Genomic DNA, 19,850 nt, shown 5'->3' with positions numbered 1-19,850 from the left:
CATCAGGAAAGGTGCAGAGCTGCTGTAGTACTGGTACAGAGGTAAGATGCCAAAAAAGAGGTTTTTCAAGTTGTCTTAGGAGAATTCAAATCCATAAATGTCTTATTCTGTACTAATGTCTTATTTAAAACTCACTTCAACATACACATTCAGGAGAAAGCAACATCAAAAACACAGGACAGCTTTAGAGCAGAATTTTATTTGCCCTTTCTAGTCAGTCTTTTGAGCACAAAGGAAGTGAATAAAGTGTACACATCTTCAGGTTTACCTCTCCTTTTCAGCAATAATGCTCCAACCCATCTTATCTGCTTCAAGCCGTTTCACTGTTGGTTCTAAACCAGAATAAGGGATGGGAAAATGAATCAGTTGGGAAATATGTGTGAAGGATTTAGGAGGGTGTGCGACCAAGGAGAAGGGCAAGAAGTTCTAGACAAGAGTCAATTCTCACCTTGCTCCCATGTGTAGTCTTCCTATGTTATCCAAACCACAGCAATTTTTTTCAAGTCAATCACTTGGAAATACAGTAAAGATTGAACCTCTCTAGTCTGGCATTCTCTGGTCATGGCATGATTATCATGGGTGTGGCCAAGTTTCCTACAGTCCCATAAAGTTTATTTACAGACACCAGTCCTAGCGCTCAGAGTTCTGTGCTGTTATTTAGCTCTAATTTACCTCTAAATGTTGTCTAAGAGCCCAGTAAACAGTGGGAAGTGTTTGTAATGCTGCTACACACTACTGACCCCCCGTGGTTTAGTAAATTCTCTGGTTCAGCAAAAGTCAGGTCCTGAAAGTGCCAGACTAGAGCGGTTCAACCTGTAGCATCTGAGTTATGAACTCCAAAGTTATAGTGACCAACCACCAAGCTTATTTGGAACCAGAAGTATCAAGCAGGCAGCAGCAGAGATGGGGTGAGGGAAGGTTAAACTCAACCTTCTAAAACTAGTGGTTCCCAACCTTTCTGAGCGCACGGTCCCCATTTCAATGTTAAAATTTTATGGACTCCCCAAGTTGAGTAGCAGAAAGCGGGGGCTAGCACATCCCTTGGCCTGTGCTGCTTCCTCCGCTCCTGCCCCCTCTGTCCCCTGCTCATCCATGGAGCGAGAGGGCTCTCGTGGCCAAAGGCAGCTCCTCTCTGGCACTCTGCCCTTGCCTGGGCACAGAGTCCTAGGGGAGGAAAAAAATAAGAAAAGGCAAAGAAAAGTAAGGATCATGGGACTGGGACGCGGAGAGGGCTGGAGCATAAACAGCAGTGCAGCTGGCAACGGGAAGACGGATGGTGTCTCCTGGGATATCAAGATCCCATCCCGAGGGCGGGAGGCAATGTGCATGTGGCTAGTTACGAACAGTGAACCCTGGGTGAGAATCACCTGGTGGAAAGAACCAGTCCCACAGTGGGCCCAATCCTTACTTTTCCTGAACTTTCCATGGACGCCCTATAGTACTGTCAAGGACCACAGGTTGGGAACCACTGTTCTTAAAAAAAATTAAAATGAAAGCAGCATTCATTTTTCTTCTACATAGTGAAGCCTTATGAGCTGTATTAAGCCAATGTTCAGTTGTAAACTTTTGAAAGAATAACCATAATGTTTTGTTCAGAGTTATGAACATTTTAGAGTTACGGACTCAGAGGTGTTCATAACTCTGAGTTTCTGTCGAAGGTCTGGAACAGTGGTTCCCAAACTATAGATTGTGACCCCCAAGTGGGACTGTGCCATCAGCAGACAGGACTGTGGTCACGTCATCAGTGGATATTCTCCTGAGTGTGGGCAGGATGCCATTTTGTTCCACATAGTGTGACCTTGCATGTACAATGTGTGTGCGGTCATGCTTTGTGGCCCACACAATGCTGCTCCACAAAACAGCATCCTCCTGAGATCACAGGAAGCAAGAAATCAGAAAATGGCGTTATGCAGGTAAATAGTTTGGAACTTCTCTCAGCATCAGGTCCAACTGAGTTTTGTGCAGGTTTGTTTTTTTGTTCTTTGCTTTTCCTAAGATGATGATTCTTCTTCCTGTACAGTGTCGCTGTCAATGTCTTTCTGAGGTTCCTGAGTTCTGTAGAAACAGTCAGGAGCTTTTGTTAAGTATTGGAAATTATCTAAACCTCTTTATTATTTGCATGAGAAGCAGAAGTAGTCAGCCATACAAATCATAAGCACAAAGAGTAGTAGGGGAGCCTTATTACTTGATAAAGGTGTAACTGAGTTCTACTTTTTACCTGTGAAGGCACAGATTAGAACTCTTTAGGAACAAGGAAAAAGAATGTGTGTCTAGCCAAAGATGGGCAAGTTCATTCTATATTCTTATTACTTTGATTACCTGTGAGTTTCAGGATCTTCCTCCCTTGGAAGGTCAGTAGCATCTGTCCCTTTGTTCCTTACAAATTCCTCATTCAGCCCCACCTGACAAAGGGTGTCCTGATAGTGTTGCTCTGCCTCTCGCCGAGCATCATGCTGTGGAATTGAAACAGAAATATGAACCAACCAAAATTGGATCCTTCCCCATAATGGACACCCTAAAATAATTTTATCTAGAGGGATTCAGTCCCTAGTAGCTACACAGGAAGTTGTGATCATACAGAAAGCTCTGTTCATTGTCAGCTGGACTATATCAGAGTTAGGTACTAAAAGAGTATGATCCACAGATCCGACCCAACTGTGACTCACTTCCTTCTACACTCCTGTTCCTTGCCTGACTCTCACTCCCTGTGAACAGCACCCAAGTCCGAGTAGGCCAATAGCTGCACCCTTCTTTCTCTGTGCTGGTTCTCAGTTTGAGGGAGAAGTTGGGTGAGTAGGTGGGACTGGTGTAGGAATTAGATCCACTTTGGAGTCCCACCCAGCCCTCTTGAAAGAAGGGAAAAGTCTCCCCCTCTCAGTGCAACACCTTTCTGTAGTAAGGGGGGGGGGGCTGAAAAAAGCCTATTTATCACAGGCTTCCTTATTCATCTCTATAATGAGCTACCAATATATTCTATGCTCCATATTTGTACTGGAACTTTGAGTGGTTACCTTTGTGACCTGTTCGAAGAGGTATGGTCTGTTCTTTACTCGTATCTCCATTTCTTCCAGTTCTTTTTTGTACTCCTTTGTTCTTTTTTGGTCATTCTGCCTGAAATGAAAAAGTTATTTGACTAACAGTGGTGTCCTCTGATTGACTGCTTGGTTTCTGATCAGTTGGAATGACCTTCTAAATCTTCATCTCAGATAATCCATGACATTCTCTTACTTGCTTTGTTTCTGCTTCACATACTGACTGCATCAAACAAAATGCACTTATGCTGCTTCAGATTACACAGCACTAGCTAATGTTCCACTAGAAGGTGAGCAAACAAAACAAACACAAACATTGAGGTTGCATTGGTGGAGGTATCTCAGAAAGTGTGGTCCTTGTTGCTTTTTCTATCAGTTTGGAAAGAGCAGTATTGAAATTAAAAAAAAAAAAGAAGTCCGTGAAATAGGCCTGGCTGCTTAAAAAAAAAAAAGCTAGATTTTGGGTCATATGTGCCCAGGCTCACCCTTACAAACTAATTATCTTTTGTTGTTAAAAATAATTGGCTGCTGCAAAGAGCCATTTATCTGTGTGACCTGGGATACTGACCAGTTCTCTTTCAGCTTCTCCTTATGTGTCTCCTCCAAACTTTTATGGGGATCCATGGCTTTTGCTCGGCTGCTCAGAGATTTGTGCATAGCCTGACATTTCTTTCTCTGTACTTCCATCCAGTGAATTTCTTTTTTCTCCCTGCTCTTTTTGTTTTCCTGGAAGTGTCTAAACAGAGAGAAGTTAGTAGTGAAGCAGCAGGTTCATTTCAGAGTTCAGGACTATTGGCTGGGAATCACATACTGATAATGGTGAAATGTGCCTAGTTGTCTAAAAGGGTTATGATGTTACTGCCTTGTAATGCCAAAACACTAGGGGGCAGCATAGCAAGAGAGGGGAACAAGCAAGTGAAGGGGACTAGCAAGGAAGAAATACATGGAGGAGGAAGATGAGAGGGGGAAGACACTTAAGTGATGGGATTAAAGGCCAGCCCAAGGAGGAGTGCTAAAAGGGGTGGAGCAAAAAGGGCAGTTGCACCAGGGTCTGGTGATTCTAAAGTGGCGGTGGTGGTGGACAGGAGTCCCAGGTCCTTTAAATCACTATCATAGCCCTGTGCAGCACGCTCTGGGTGGTGCTGAGACTGCTTGTGAGAGGCTAGCCCCAGCCCCAGCCCCGCCCCTTCCGGAGCACAGAGCCATTTCCCCCTGGCTTGCCTAGGGGCCTGGTGTGTATCTTGGCCCCTGTGTGGGGCTATATAAGAAATGACAAAGAAAGAGGGAGACGTACAGCCCATTCTATTAGCCTAATTTAACCCGGACACTATAATTGACAGGTTTTTTCTCCTCCCCATATCCCTTCTTTTTCTGCTTTCAATTTTTGGGGGTTTTGTGCCCCTCTGTTTTTCTTACTTCACTCATCTGAAGAAGTGGGTTGTGCCCACGAAAGCTCATGATACCATCTATATTCTTTTGTTAGTCTCTAAGATGTCTACACTTGTTATTTCAAAATAACAAGGTGAGCATCCACACTACTAAGCCTGTTACTTTGAAATAATGGGCTTGTTATTTTGAAATAACTCCTGCTTGTGAAGTGGAATATGCTTATTTCAAAATAGTTATTTCCGGAGTTATTATTTCAAAATAACATGTTGAAATAACCTGGTAGTGCAGGCATAGCCTAAAGTGCTACAGGACCACTCTTTTTTTAGTTTTTTTAAGGGAGACCAGACAGACATGCAGAGGGAAAAGTAGGTTTCCTACAGAAGTCAGCCCCTCAATGGCGGAGAAGCTACTTCCAGAAAAAACAATACAGGCATTGCTGGGAATAGTAGGTGTGATAGGGAAGAGCGAAACAATTTCAAATGTCTTTCTCTATTATTAGTGGAGCACTTTTTTTCCTACTTACCTAATAGCAGATTCCCTCTTTCTTGTTGCATCTGTAATATGCACCGGAAGGGTATTGGAAGAGAGAGATGAGAGACCAGTCAGAGAATGGCTTCTTTGCACTGGAGGCTTGGAAGGCTGCTGAAAATCCTGAAAAAAAAATCTAGTTTAGTGAAATTGTGAAAGGTACAGAATCTCTTCTGTTGTTCTTTATATGGCTATTGAAAGGACTCAAACATACCTGCAGCAATCTGTGAGGGCAGACTTCCAATTCATGCCTACCAATGAAGTTTGATTGGAGTCCTTACACATGGCATTGGAGAGATGAAAAAGAATCTTGCCCATCTCTTGTCACTATAGCTTTTGTCTAGGGTTTTGTTCAGTCTAATTTTAAAGACCTTCTTTTCACCACTTCCCTTGAAAGACTACTCCACATCCCACTGGAATGGGATGCATGAATTTTCCTTTTCTTCTCGCTTACTTATAAAATATAAAAAAACTTAAGAATTCATAATGTTTGCAAAGAAGTGAGTTTCTGATAAATTGCACAAATTGCTCAACATAGATAAGGAAATAAGGTTACTGAAACAAAATTCACAAAACAAAGTATAAATTGTAATACTTCTTCTTAGCAGTGGAAAAGCTGCTATTCTGGAATGCACTGTTGCATTTCAAGGCTCCAGGCACTCTTGGAGGCAGCCCACTGAATCAGTGTTTTCATGCTCAGCTGCTCATATTCATAGAATCATAGAATACTAGAACTGGAAGGGACCTCGAGAGATCATCAAGTCCAGTCCCCTGCCCTCATGGCAGGACCAAGCACAGTTTATATAATCTCTGACAGGTGTCTGTCTAACCTGCTCTTAAATATCTCCAGTGATGGAGATTCTACAACCTCCTTAGGCAATTTATTCCAGTGTTTAACCAGCCTGACAATTAGGAAGTTTTTCCTAACGTCAAACCTAATTCTCCCTTGTTTCATTTTAAGCCCACTGTTTCTTGTCCTATCATCAGAGGCCAAGGAGAATATTCCCTCCCCCACGCCCCTACCCTCGGCATCTGATGATAGGACAAGAAGCAAAGGGTTTAAACTTCGTAACTGTCAGGGTAGTTAAACACTCCACATCACTGGAGATATGTAAGAGCGTGGTCCTGCCATGAGGGCAGGGGACTGGGCTTGATCTCTTGAGGTTCCTTCTAGTTACAGTATTCTATGAATACGATAAGCTGAGCATGAAAACACTGAGGGTATGTCTACACTACCCCGCTAGTTCGAACTAGCGGGGTAATGTATGCATACCGCACTTGCTAATGAAGCCCGGGATTTGAATTTCCCGGGCTTCATTAGCATAAGCGGGGAGCCGCCATTTTTAAATCCCCGCTGCTTCGAACCCCGTGTAGCGCGGCTACACGGGGCTCGAACTAGGTAGTTCGGACTAGGGTCCTATTCCGAACTACCGGTACACCTCGTGAAACGAGGTGTACCGGTAGTTCGGAATAGGCACCCTAGTCCGAACTACCTAGTTCGAGCCCCGTGTAGCCGCGCTACACGGGGTTCGAAGCAGCGGGGATTTAAAAATGGCGGCTCCCCGCTTATGCTAATGAAGCCCGGGAAATTCAAATCCCGGGCTTCATTAGCAAGTGCGGTATGCATACATTACCCCGCTAGTTCGAACTAGCGGGGTAGTGTAGACATACCCTGATTCAGCAGGCTGCCTCCAAGAGGCATATTACTCATACTGCTCATATTACATCATGAACCCAATTTTTTCCCTCTAGTAGAAATAGCTCATTGTACTCTTATTTTGGGGAAGGTCTTTATCAGAGTCTATTCCCCTCAGTTCTCCTCCAGAAGGCTGAAGTTAGATTGGACCTGACTGAGGCTGTGTCTAAACTACATCCCTTTTCTCGAAAAAGGAATGTAAATTAGACACTTTGAAATTGCAAATGAAGCCGGGATTTAAATTTCCTGCGCTTCATTTGCATAATGGTGGCCACGTTTTTTTCCCGAAACGGGGCTTTTTGAAAGAAAAATGGCTGTTTAGACGGGGATCGATCGAAAATAAAACCCTTTTTCAAAAGATCCTGTACTCCTGAAAAAATGAGTACAGGATCTGCCTAAGAGTAGGCAGAAGTGTCTGAGCATTGGCTTCTTTTGCCTCACTCCTGTGTGTGTGGCTGGCCATGGATCTACAGAGGGGCTATCTTAGACAACAGCGGACAGGTCTCCCTTCAGATTGGTCAGCTTCAGTAAAAATATATCTACCTATGTATCTGAGAGAGTTTGTCTATCTGTGTGTTTGTCTTTTTTCCAATAACTCCTCCTAAACAGTAAGGCTACGTCTACACTGGCCCCTTTTCCAGAAGGAGCATGTTAATTTCACCTATCGTAGTAGGGAAATCCGCGGGGGATTTAAATATCCCCCGCGGCATTTAAATAAAAATGTCCGCCGCTTTTTTCCGGCTTTTAAAAAAGCCGGAAAAGAGCGTCTACACTGGCCCCGATCCTCCGGAAAAAGCGCCCTTTTCCAGAGGCTCTTATTCCTACTTTGAAGCGGATTTCCCTACTACGATAGGTGAAATTAACATGCCCCTTCCGGAAAAGGGGCCAGTGTAGACGAGCCCTTAGAGCTAGAGCCACCAAACTTGGTATGCAGCTTCCCCTTCTGACTTAAAGCAAGGTCAGGGTTTGGTTGTGCCTGGAAAATGAGATGCGCCTGAAATGGGATAGCTTCTCATAAAACCAAAGAGAAAAGAGATAGAATCACCAGGCAGGTGAAAGAGGCTGGCTGGGGTTATGCTCCCCCTGCCCTCCCTGTCCAGGACTGCTCTAGCCCCAAGTCTCCCACCTTCCAGGCACCTTTTAGGAAGAGCGAGGGGGGGACCTGAAGCTCCCCACCACCCCTATTCATATTGTAACATTGCTGGCTGTTCCTTTTCATCAGGGAGCAAGAGGAAAGTGCAGTTTGCTGCATTCCTTACTTTGGCTGGGGAGCGCAAATGGCAGATGAACCTGGACCTGACCCAGCTGGGGGGACAGGCACCCCTTCCCTAGCTGTGCTCACTGGAACTGTAGCAGCCATGGAGAGGTGCTTCTCACCTGGCCCCAAGCTGCTGCAGTGAGAGAGGGCTGGGGTAGTTCTCTCTACCCAGGGTAGTCTGCATATTGAACCCTACATCCCAGCCCCACCCCAGAACAATGATTTTAAATGAAGCATGTACATTTTCATTTCATTTTCCCCCAACCAAAAACTATTTGAATTTAGGACCAAGCAACACCAGATACATCTTCTAGTAGAATTATAAATTAAAAGACAGATCCCAGCAATCTGACACCTAGAGTCATCATCCCTCACCTTCATTATCTGCTCATTAGCCTGCTTCTGCCTGCAAAGGAGACTGGAGGTTCTCAGTTTAAATGGTTGATTATGAGTTGGCTCTTTGACTTCTCGTATCCTTATTGCTTCTCTCTGATATGCCCAATACAGTTTTTCAAAATCAGGTACAACTGGGTTAATTCTTGGTTTAAAGCTGAAGTCATCTTGCAGGAAGCCAAGTTTTTCTTGCTTAGTTTTGGTGGCAGTTCGGGAGTATGACTCTCTTTGTCTGTTGCTAAGATCAATAGGAGCGAAGGAGTTTTCCAAAAGATCCTTGGCTCTCATCTGAATGCGGATTTTTCTGTAGAGTTCAGCTTCTGGGAATCAAAACCAAATCAATGAGAAGAAAGACTTCAAGAGGATGTTGGTAATTGACAACATAGAAAAGGGAGAGGTTGGGAGCAGCTAACATAGATAGAATGTTCAATATTTGTTTGCTTACAGCATTTTTCCACCCAAAATTCAAGATTAGTGTGATGGCACGTTGGGGTTTTCCCGTCTCCTGCACCCCCGTAATGGCACGGACAGACTCCACCAGCCAGTAGAACAGAGGGAGTTTATTGCTTCTCCAGGATACAGCACAGATCTAATCTGGTTACAGGGCAGGCCTAGGATGCCTCAGCCCCCCTTGAGATGGGGGAGCCTGGGCCCCTAAATCCCAGCCCGTTGCCTCGGCTGCTTCCTCCATGATACCAGCCAGAAACCTAACTAACTCACTTCCAGCCCTGCCCCCAGCCAGGGCTCCATTCCCCTTCTTCCCATTGTTCCTCTTCCTGGGAGATAACTGGTCAGACAGGTTCGAAGCCCCCTTGCATAATGACTCATCCCCTGCCCTGCTGGGCCGTCCTGCAGCCAGCAGCCAGTGGAAGTCACTCACAACCCTATCCTAGCAACCAGCAAGGTACCCACACTACGTCACAATTAGTCCTTTATGACTTTTCCCTAACACCTTACAAACACCATCGACTGATTTTTCTGTCTTGCTGTGGCATAAGTTAGTGAGTACACCATTCGCCCCTCCCACTCAGGATGCAGTTGGTTGTTTCACCACCACCACAAACAAGGGTGCTGTTGAGGGTAGCTGTACCCTTCTATCCTGTATGAATGTCATGGTAAGATACTGCAACTCAAATATTTTTACAAGATGATTTTTTTTCTATTTGGGATCCATTCATCTTAGTCCTCATAAAAAAAAATCTGGGCAAAAATATAGTACATTCAGTGGGGAGCAGAGCCTTGCATCCCTGAAGTCCTCATTTCCTGTAATTTCTGAGCCTAATTTTCCATGAGACATGAGCAGTGTATGTTGTAAGGATAATTTGCATACTTGACTCTTTTCATGTTTGTTGTTTTCATGGATGCTATGTAAACAATCATTTTTCCACTTTTAGAAAAGATGGTGGATAGTGCAGATGGTGCAATAAGGTTAAAAATGTTCACTTTTTTTTTGCTGATTCCCATGTAACACATGAAACCTGCATTCGTGGGTATCTAAATGGTCATTTGCTTAATTGCAATGGTACACGGTACACACGCTGACTGCTGGGATATCAACCATGCCAGCATAGAATGGCAAAACAATGATCCACCCAGTCACTTAGCACTGTCAGATCACATCAGTTGTCTAACTTATCAAATGTCCTTTAATCTTGCTCTGCCAACTCTGTCACAGCGGAGCATAGTGCATGTAGCTTGGAATCAACAGTCTGACCCCAGTCCAGTCAGTCCAACAGTCCATTTAGTTCAGTACATTAAAGATAATTTTTTCACCTGCTATATTAAAGCAAGCATGCTAAATGGGGAATAAAACCAGAGGCAACAGTAAAGGGAAAGAGATCATAGCAATTAGACATTTGCAAAGAAATGTGATATGGCTTTAAAATGACCAATGCAAATTTCGATAGTATAGGCAAATACATCATGAACATGGAGATGATTTGAGACTGTATATGGCTATGGTGAACTCTGCCTGCAATAGTGGTTTGAATTCTTGGCACCAAAGTACCAGAAAGATATTGACAAAGTAGAGGGACTGAGAAGAGCAATGAAAATGATTGGGGGATTGATTTCTCAAGAGCTAAGTATGTGCTGGTTGCCTAAACAACAATTCCTGGGAAACAAATCTATAAATATCTGAAGGAAGGAAAATGTACATACGGGTCTTCAAGTAGGCACATTTAGGCTGAATATGAGGAAAAGTTCCCTGACAGAGCTATATTTAGCCAAGGAATTCTTGCTTGAAGGAACTGGTAGAAGCTTCATTGATTAGAACATTAAAAGTGGACAGAGCCCTGGAAACAGACAGTGGGGAACAATCCTATATGAGAGACCTTTATAACTTAATAGATATCTCCCATCTTGAACTTTTAAGCTTCATCTTGTCCTTTAATATTCTCCTTCCAACTCTGTCAAACCAGCATAGACTATATAGCTTAGAATCAGTTATCTGGAAATTTTTCACCATCTATTTAATACACCAGTGGCCAATACTAGATGTCAAAAGAAGGTGTAAATTCTCTGAGCTAGTAACTCTCATAAAAGCTTGTACTTTCACATTAATTCATCAACTTACAGAGGGTGAGTCAATGAGCTCAGGGACACTTGTGCCTTTGCATCAGAACAGCACGTTTAAGCAGCTGAGCTAATGAATTCAAAGATGCTTTGACATCAGCCCAGATAGAGACACTGAGGCTATGTCTACACTGCAGGCTTCTTGTGCAAGAAGCCTTTTGCACAAGAGTTTTTGCACAAAAACTTCTGGCACAAGAGCATGTCCACACCTCAAAGCGCATCACAAGAACCATGTGCTTTTGCGCAAGAAAGCGTCCACACTGCATGGACGCTCTTGTGCAAAGAATGGCCATCAGAGCACCTGTGCTTTTTCCCAAGAAACCCTTCTGGAGCATCCACACTTGCCTTTTTGCGCAATAGCTGTAGCGCAAAAGGGAGTTATGCCTCATAGAAGGAGGTTTACCTACACCAGCAAAAGCCCTCTCTTCTGCCATTTTACTGCTGATTTACTTGAGCAAAAGATCATTTGAGGTGTGGACTTTCCACAGGATTTTGCGCAAAAACAGCCATTTTTGCACAAAAACTTTGCAGTGTAGACATAGCCTGAGTGCTCAGACACATTATTTCCTTTAACAACAGATCAAAAATCTAGAGGTTTTAATTTTGTAACTTAAGGGAGACTTCTAACTTGTTAGCCAAGCAAGCTAGACCTGTGCATTGACATCAGCCCACCCAGTTAAAAGAGCTGAGTCAGTGCCATCACAGAGTATGTCCTCTGATATCAGATTAACAAGCCAGAGATGTTGTGTCCTAACTTTTATGGCTCCTGCTTTTGCTTCTTCATTGACTGGTAAAATGAAAATTCATCTGGTAAAAAAAAATCAGGTGTGGCTTGCCTGAGCACTTTATATAGGACTCCAAGCCTTGCTACTAGTATATGTGGAACAGCAGTGGTACCTGATATGAGAAAATGATTCTCAAGTTGTAATGTCCCATCTGTCTTCTTTTGTTTACAGGAAGATCTGTCCCATTGCTGATTCCCCCTCCCAAGGGAAAAAAATGAATTAGCCTATCAAGTTCCTCTCCTGTTCTTGCATCCCATGGTGGGATGTGTGAGAGGAGAGGGTGGTTGGGAATACAAGGGATATACTCCTACAGTGTTCCCATTCTGTGTACGCATGTATACTTGCACATGCTCATGATCAAAAAGGTATGAGGTTACTTAGAGACATGGAGATTTTTCAAAGTCCAACATTCCCATTCTCTTCCCTAGGCCATGTTCCATCAAACAGGTTGATGCAATCTCATGTCCCCCCATGACAATATCACTACAATTGGTGGCTCCCCCTCCTATTTTGATATACTTTAGCTTTTTTCTCAGTACAACAGTGGTGCTGGACAGGAGGGGTGGTGCTGAGTTGCACCCACCCTAATCCATCAGTGCTCCTCACGGCCTCCTAGGAGATGTGGTCTAGTGGTCAAGATCCAGGGCAGCAGCAGGCATGCAGTTGGGATGCCAAAAACCTGGGGGTGCTGCAGCACTCCCAACACCCCTACTTCCTATGCCTGTGCATTACAGAGACAATGTGTGTAAGGCAATATCTTATAATGGGCTAACTTCTGTTGGTAAAAAAGATAAACTTTTGTGTTACACAGAGCTTTTCTTCAGGTCTGGGAAATGTATTCAGAATGTCCCAGCTAAATGCAAGGTTGAACAGAATTTACTTATGCAGTTTAACCTTGTGTTTAGCTATAACACAGAGTACCTTTTCCTGAACAGAATAGAAGTTCTGTGTAACTTAAAAGCTTGTCTCACCAACAGAAAATGGTCCAATTAAATACATTATCTCACCCACCTTGTGACATGGGACATGGCTACAACAACACTTTGTTATCCCTTCATATAATCCACATAACTATGCAATTCTATGCTGTGGAGAAAATGTCTTCCTCATTCACATGCTGCAGATGCTTGGAAGTTCAAACTCTGAAGTAGGCAGTGAGAGTACCCTGCCCTGCTGTTTCTTTTACTCACCCTCTGATAAAATAAATATTTGTACATGGTGGATGGACAGGCTAACAAAAGGCCTTCTTTCAATCCCTACATATGGGATAACAGCTTGTTTCTTATGGCTCTGAACAATCTTGATGCTTCTCCTGAAGAGATAACCCTGTCAGGAAGTGCCTGACCGGACAAGGAGCAGAACATATTATTTCCCAGTATGTATTGCCATAGTCAGACAGTGAGAAAGAAGACAGGCAAAGTGAGTCAGACATGGAATCCCTTCTACAGGAAGACCACTAAACACTTTACCTTTGAGTTTATCCCCAAGAACTGAGTTATAGGTGGATTTAGGGATCATCTTGCTGTCTTTTGGTTTGGAGTTCTTAACTGGAGCCAGTGCTGCCAGTACCTTCTGTTTCATGGCCTCCTTTTTTTTCTCCTCCTTTTCCAGGAAGCTGAAGGGTCGCTGAGTGGAAAGGAGCAACTCTTTTCTTCTCTGCATTCCCACTTCCCTGCGAATCTCATCCTGCTCCATTATTTCCTGGTAGAGTGGCAAGTATACATGGGCAGGAACTGGCTGTGCCCGGAACTGCTTCTGGCACTCTTCCTCCTCCTGACTTTGCCTTTTTTCCCTTTGTTTCTCTAGCTCAAGGGATGCACGTGATCTCATCAACTGGGGCTTTTTAAAAGCCTCACGCAGAGTCATCTTGAAGGGCTGAGGGATGGTGATAGTAGAGACCCAGGCAGATGCAGCAGTCTTTGGCCTCAGGTGGGACTGAGGAAGTGAGAGGGGATTTTTCTGATCCCAAAGGCTGTCCAGATTTAGGTCAGTTAAAGAACTGGACTGGCTTATGATACTAGATCTGTGGGTAGGACAAAGACACGACTATTAAGGCAGCAGGAACAAATAAAGTGATAAGAAATCTCAAAGGGATATGCAATAGAGAGTTACCTTCTGGCTGGATAGAAATGATACGTACATTTGTACAGTCCTTTGAGAAGCTCTGATCAAAAGTGCTATACAGGCAGTCCCCGGGTTATGTCAGTCCGACTTAAGTCGGACCCCTAGTTACGAACTGGGGGGCGGGCAGCTAGTGCAGGGTGCCTCCCCCACTGTCGCCGCCTGTGGCGGTGCGCGGGGCGCTTCCCCCCAGCAGATCAGGGAGACGCGGAGCGGCTTTTCTCGCCGCAGAGGACGCGGGCGGTGGGACCGACGAGACGCGCCGTGGTCCCGCCGCCTACATCCTCCGCGGCGAGAAAAGCCACTCCACGTCTCCCTGGTCTGCTGGGGGGGGACGCAGCTAGTGTCCCCCCCCCCCCAGCAGACCAGGCTTTTCTCGCCGACGCCTGGCGTAGAGAAGCTGGGGGGCTGCCGGGTTGGTCCCACAGCGCAGAGGGCTGGGCTGCCTCGCTGCCCGAGCCCCCCCGCGGCTTTGCAAAGCCGAGGGGAAGCCGGCAGCGGAGCAGCCCAGGCGCACCTGGGGTGCCCCGCTGCCCGAGCCCCCCCGCGGCTTTGCAAAGCCGCCGGAGGGCTCGGGCAGCGAGGCAATCCAGGCGCGCCTGGGCTGCCCCGCTGCCCGAGCCCCTCCGCGGCTTTGCTCCGCATCTTCCTGGTATGCAGACCAGGGAGACGCCGAGAAAGCCCCGGAATACACGGGCAGCAGGACTGCGAGGTCCCGCAGTCCGTGTACTCTGGGGCAGCCCCATTCGTAACTGCGGATCCGACATAAGTCGGATCCGCGTAAGTCGGAGACTGCCTGTAAAAGTTTTCCAGTGTGTCCTACCTTGAAGCCTGAGACGGCTTGACCTGCAGAATCAATCGCCCATTGTCTTGGAAGAAGTCTTCTAGTTCCTCCTTGAAGGATTCCTGGTTGCTTTCCAATTTTGCCTGGTACAGCAAGCCCAGTTCTAAAAGAGACTGTCTGTTTTTCATTTTGAGTTCCTGCAGTGTGTCATAATATCCCTCAGTTGAGCCTGAGGCAGTTGCCATATCCTTGTCTGGCTGGAGGAAATCCAGCAGCTCATCTGTCTTGGGCCTAGTGGTGCCACCACCAATTCTCTCTGTTTCTGGCTCAGAATCTGAAGAACCTTGAGGTGGAAACACCTAGGGAGATAAAAGCTTGATGTTGAGAAAAAAATTAAACTTATACCAATGTCTTGAGTTCACAAAGGCAACTCCCACGCAACCTATGCCTAATCTGATGCCATCTACATCTTAGCCAGCTACAAAGTGCATTTTCACAGGTGCAGGAAGGCAGAAAATCTACTATATATTTTACAGAGTGTGTCTCATCTAGAATTCCTCCTAAATGGTAAGGGCTAGGACCACTAAATTCAGTATGTAGCTTCCTCTTATCATAACTTAAAGCAAAGTAAGGGTTTGGTTGTGCCAGGAAAACAAGATGCACCTGAAATGGGATTGCTTCTCAGAAAACCAAACCAAAAAGAGACAGAATCACCAAATCAAATACAGTCCTCAAAACTGACATAATTGAGTGAATGTTGAAAGAGACCGAACCCAAGACGAGCCAGAAAAACAGGATGAACCTGGAATAGGATTCTTAATAAACCTTTTAGAAAAGAGAAATTTGGAGTAGTGCTCTATTTTGACAGCTAAATCAATGCTTATGGTTTGAAAACTAGAAGACAATGTTATTGGAAGCCAAATTGACTATAGCTCTTTTTTGTTAAAACACAGTGAATTGTAAGCATTTATAGGGATGAAGAAAAAATATACACTTGATGGAATTCCCATTTTAATAAATTACTAAAATTAACTTCATAAAAATAACACTGAATTTTTGAAAAATACAATCATTTCAATAATGCATGTTCATTTTCCTTTTATTTCAAAAAATGAATTAAGGACCTCAGCAACACTGGGTAAATCTTCTAGTACAACATAAAAGAGCCGATCTATAGTCTACAAAAAGCAGAATACTCAATGCCTCACTAGCTCTCCCTGTCATGGAAGGATCTTGCTGCTGGGCCTGTTTCAGTTTACACACTATAATCTGTGAAACTTGATCCTTTATGCTGTCCTCCCCAGCTTGAGTTGTGTCCAGCACTTTTTGGATACAGCTGTGAATCTTGCCTGTAGAACATCAATAGCAAAAATCCTCCCTTTTATAGTGATGGGAGCAATATTGAGCATCTAACTCTCACTGAAGCCAATGGCAGCAGGAATCATTTTTAAACTATCCACAACAAAATACATTAACAGCTTTGCTTAATTACAATCTGCTTTTTCTCCAAATAATGCCAGGTTGGGAATTTTGAGATTTATCAATTTGGGAAATTTGGAGAGTTGTGAACAAGCATTTCTGAGCTAATGGGAGACAAAGAAAAGTCCAAATTTCAAGCCAGGATAATTTTTCAATAACCTGTAACACAAATATCCCTCTTCAACCTCTGGGCAGAATGTGACAGTTGTCAGCCCATGTTCCTTTTCGATGCTATATTTGTAGGGATATAAAATAGATTTTTATAATGAAAGCTGGCTGCAGTCTTTCCTGGGCAGAGGCTGCAGCCCCCTCTGCCCAGCCTTTTCCCCCATTCTGGCACTTGGAGTGCAGAAGATGGGGACCCACAAAAGACTTTAATATACCCTGCCATTAAAGATTTCTGTTTAAAAATGCCCCACATTCACAGATTCCCTGACCTTGGATGGTACACTTCTACCATCCAAATGCACAAACCTTTTTGAGAACCCAGGAAGACACATTTGGGAATTTCTTCCTGTGGGGTGCCTTCAAGCTCTTTAACCCCCACTTTGGAGAGCACTTAGCCCCGCCCTATAATTTTTTAATAGTTGACCTAACAGTTTAAGGCATGTGCACATAGAACTATCTGCCTTTTAGGACACCAGAATCAAATCATGGTCTTAAAAGGATGATTTTTTAAATTTACAAAATATAGAAAACGTACTTGGTAAAATACACTTTGCTGCTTTATATCATAGAGCAACTGAAAAAAAGATTAAAAACACAGAGAATTGCTTCCCTGGGATTCAGTTTAAAAGTTACAGTGTATGGGAGGGGTCACATGGGTTCAACACAGATAAGTCCAACAAAATCAATAATAATAATAATAATAATAATAATAAAAAAACCTTGATCACATCTGACTAAGCATTCCCTGTTCTACTCGCATATCTGTTGTTCCAAGTCCTTCCTTAAGCATGGATATCACTGGATATTTCCAGCCTTGTTCCTGGCTCAGTCCATGTCTTCCAGCTCTACCTTGGTCACACAAAGACTGCAGCAGGAAGATTACTATTTCCCATTCAAAAAAACATACAGGCTGTGTGTCTACATTGTCGCAATCTTGTGCAAAAGCTGCCTGTCTACACTGGCCACAAGTTCTTGTGCAAGAACACTGATGTTCTAATGTACGAAATCAGTGCTTCTTGAGCAAGAACTCTGATGCTCCTGCTCAGGAATAAGCCCTCTTTCGCAACTGTTCTTGCGCAAGAGGCCAGTGTAGACAGGCAACATGAAGTTCTTGCACAAGAAAGCCCTATGGTTAAAATGGCCATCAGAGCTTTCTTGTGCAAGAGAGCATCTACACTGGCATGGATGCTCTTGCACAAAAGCACATGCCAGTGTAAACGCTCTCTTCTGGAAGAGTTTTTACACAAGAACTCTTTCGCAAAAGAGTTTTTGCGCAAGATCATGCCAGTGCAGACATAGCCACACTGTTTTCATTGGCTTTCCCCCAAAACTTCCTGAAGCCTCTCTAGGACCTGTCTGTGGGTTTGAGGCTTACAGGCAATTTAGTTAACTGAATGGCTGGGATGTCCAGAAAAGGTTAGTACAGGCAGTCCCCGAGTTACGCGGATCTGACTTATGTCGGATCCGCAGATATGAACGGGGCTTTTCTCGCCCCGGAGGAAGCGAGCGGCGGGACACCCAGATGCGCCGCGGTCCCACCGCCCTCCGGGGCGAGAAAAGCTGCTCCGCATCTGTGACGTAGTGGGGGTACTTGCTGGGCTGTGGTGACCTCTTCTGTCTGAAGCAAGACCCAGCAGGGAAAACCTTATTATGCAAAGGTGACTCCATACCGGTTGAACCAACCCCCCATGGGGAGAAACAAAGGGAGGTGGAATGCTGCCCAGGCTGGGGGCAGGGCTTGGAGAGGTGGAGTTAGTGCCTGGCTGGAAAGCAGGGGAGAAGGAACTGGGGAAGGAGCTGGGATTCCCCTATCTCAAGGGGGGCACTGAGGCCTCTTAGCCCCCAGTTCCTGTAACTAGATTACATCTGTTCTGTGCTGTATCGTGAAGAAGCAATAAACCACCTGTATTCTACTGGCTGGTGAAGTCTGTTCGTGCCATTTCAGGGTGCAGGAGACGGGGGACCCCCAACGCGCTGTCACAGCATCTCCCTGGTCTGCTGAGGGGGGGGCAGCAGACCAGGGAGATGCAGAGCAAAGCCGCAGAGGACCCAGGCAGCAGGGCAGCGGGACAGCCCAGCCTCTGAGGCTTTGCTCCCCGTCTCCCTGGTCTGCTGGGGGAAGATGCGGAGCAAAGACGTGGGCAGCGGGTCCTGTCCCGCTGCTGGCGTCCTCTGAGGCTTTGCTCCCTGTCTCCCTAGTCTGCTGGGGGAAGCCCCCCCCCCAGCAGACCAGGGAGACGCGCAGCAAAGCCGCAGAGGATGCGGGTGGGACCGGGGCACGTCTCGGCGGTCCCACTACCCGTGTCTCCCTGGTCTGCTGGGGGGGGGGGGCGCAGCTAGTGCACCCCGCCCCCCTAGCAGACCAGGCTTTTCTCGCCGACGACACCTGGGGTAGAGCAGCTGGGGCGCTGCCGGGCTGGTCCCGCAGCGCCGCTCCTCGGCGCTACTGGACCAACCCGGCAGCACCCCAACTGCTCTGCCCCAGGCGTCCCCAAGTCAGCCACTGCTGAAACTGACCAGCGGCTGACTACAGGAAGCCCGAGGCAGAGTTGCTCTGCCCCGGGCTTCCTGGAATCAGCCGCTGATCAGTTTCAGCAGCAGCTGACTTGGGGACACCTGAGGTAGAGCTGCTGAGGTGCTGCCAGGTTGGTCCCCGCAGCGCTGAAGTGCAGTGCTGCGGGGACCTACCCGACAGCGCCCCAGCTGCTCTGTCCCAGGCGTCCAGATTCAGCCGCTGTTGAAACTGATCAGCGGCTGATTCCAGGAAGCCCAGGACAGAGCAACTCTGCCTCGGGGGCTTCCTGTAGTCAGCCGCTGGTCAGTTTCAGCAGCGGCTGAATCTGGACGCCAGTTCCGACTTATATACAAATTCAACTTAAGAACAAACCTACAGTCCCTATCTTGTACGTAACCCAGGGACTGCCTGTAGTCTCCCCATTAATTACACCCCTCCACAATGCAAACAGTCCCACTGTAGACTTCCAGAATCTGATCACAACTATTCCTCCTGACTCCCAGTGAATCATTTCAGGTAGCTGCTGCTGTCCAAGGCATCGGGCTAGTACAGAGCAGTGCAGGCCAGAGGGGGACAAAGGCTGCTCTGTGGTGCAGGCACAGGGACAAAGGAGACCTGACTTCAACTCCTTGCTTCGCTGAGGCCGCCCACGCCCCTGCAAGAAGAGGCCTCCATGGCCAGAAGCAGGGAAGCTCCGTTGTCATGGTAACTGGTCATGGCTGTGACATGACTGTCACACGGCCCTTCAGTCCCCGCAAAGGGAAAAAAAAAACCTCAGTGGTTCCTATGGTGCTCCGCCCCCTCCCTTATCTTACCAGTCGGGTCCGCGCCCCAGGCGGCTCCATTTCGGCCCCGCTTGAGGTTCCCGGTAGCCTTGACACTGTCATCTCTGGTCCCCACGGGCTGTGCCTAGCCCCGCCCTCCGGCGGGCCCTACCTGTTCATTGGTCAGTGGTTGCCCGTAGCTACTCCAATTAGCGCTGTGGCTAAATCTCTAAGCCCACCCTCTCTGTCGTCACTGCTTCAATGGCCAATGATCGCCTTTCCCAGCGCCCGTGGATTGGAACACCTGTCCCGGAAGGAGTCGCCCTGCCTGCACCTCGGTTGTTAGCGCACCGTTGCCATAGCA

General features: G+C 46.1%; 1 protein-coding gene and 1 long non-coding RNA gene across 2 annotated transcripts; one reads left to right on the top strand and one right to left on the bottom strand.

The window, feature by feature from the left end:
* Nucleotides 1–179: 179 nt before the first annotated feature.
* On the bottom strand, nt 180–19,788 carry FAM161B (FAM161 centrosomal protein B). Its single transcript, XM_006117728.4, is given in 10 exon segments — nt 180–1,998; nt 2,001–2,055; nt 2,320–2,453; nt 3,012–3,111; nt 3,601–3,768; nt 4,945–5,072; nt 8,279–8,616; nt 13,125–13,678; nt 14,600–14,919; nt 19,538–19,788. Coding segments are annotated over 10 exon segments (1,962 nt in total). The 5' UTR covers nt 19,610–19,788; the 3' UTR covers nt 180–1,905.
* Nucleotides 9,022–13,595, top strand: LOC112544893 (uncharacterized). The gene is made up of 3 exons (XR_012903391.1): nt 9,022–9,411; nt 13,267–13,367; nt 13,462–13,595. It is a non-coding gene; the product is annotated as an uncharacterized LOC112544893 (long non-coding RNA).
* Nucleotides 19,789–19,850: the final 62 nt, after the last annotated feature.

This window comes from Pelodiscus sinensis, chromosome 4, assembly GCF_049634645.1.
Source record: "Pelodiscus sinensis isolate JC-2024 chromosome 4, ASM4963464v1, whole genome shotgun sequence".
Classification (NCBI taxonomy): Eukaryota; Metazoa; Chordata; order Testudines; family Trionychidae; genus Pelodiscus; species Pelodiscus sinensis.
The sequence above is the reverse complement of the archived record's forward strand: the minus strand, read 5'-3'. Positions and strand labels throughout refer to the sequence as shown.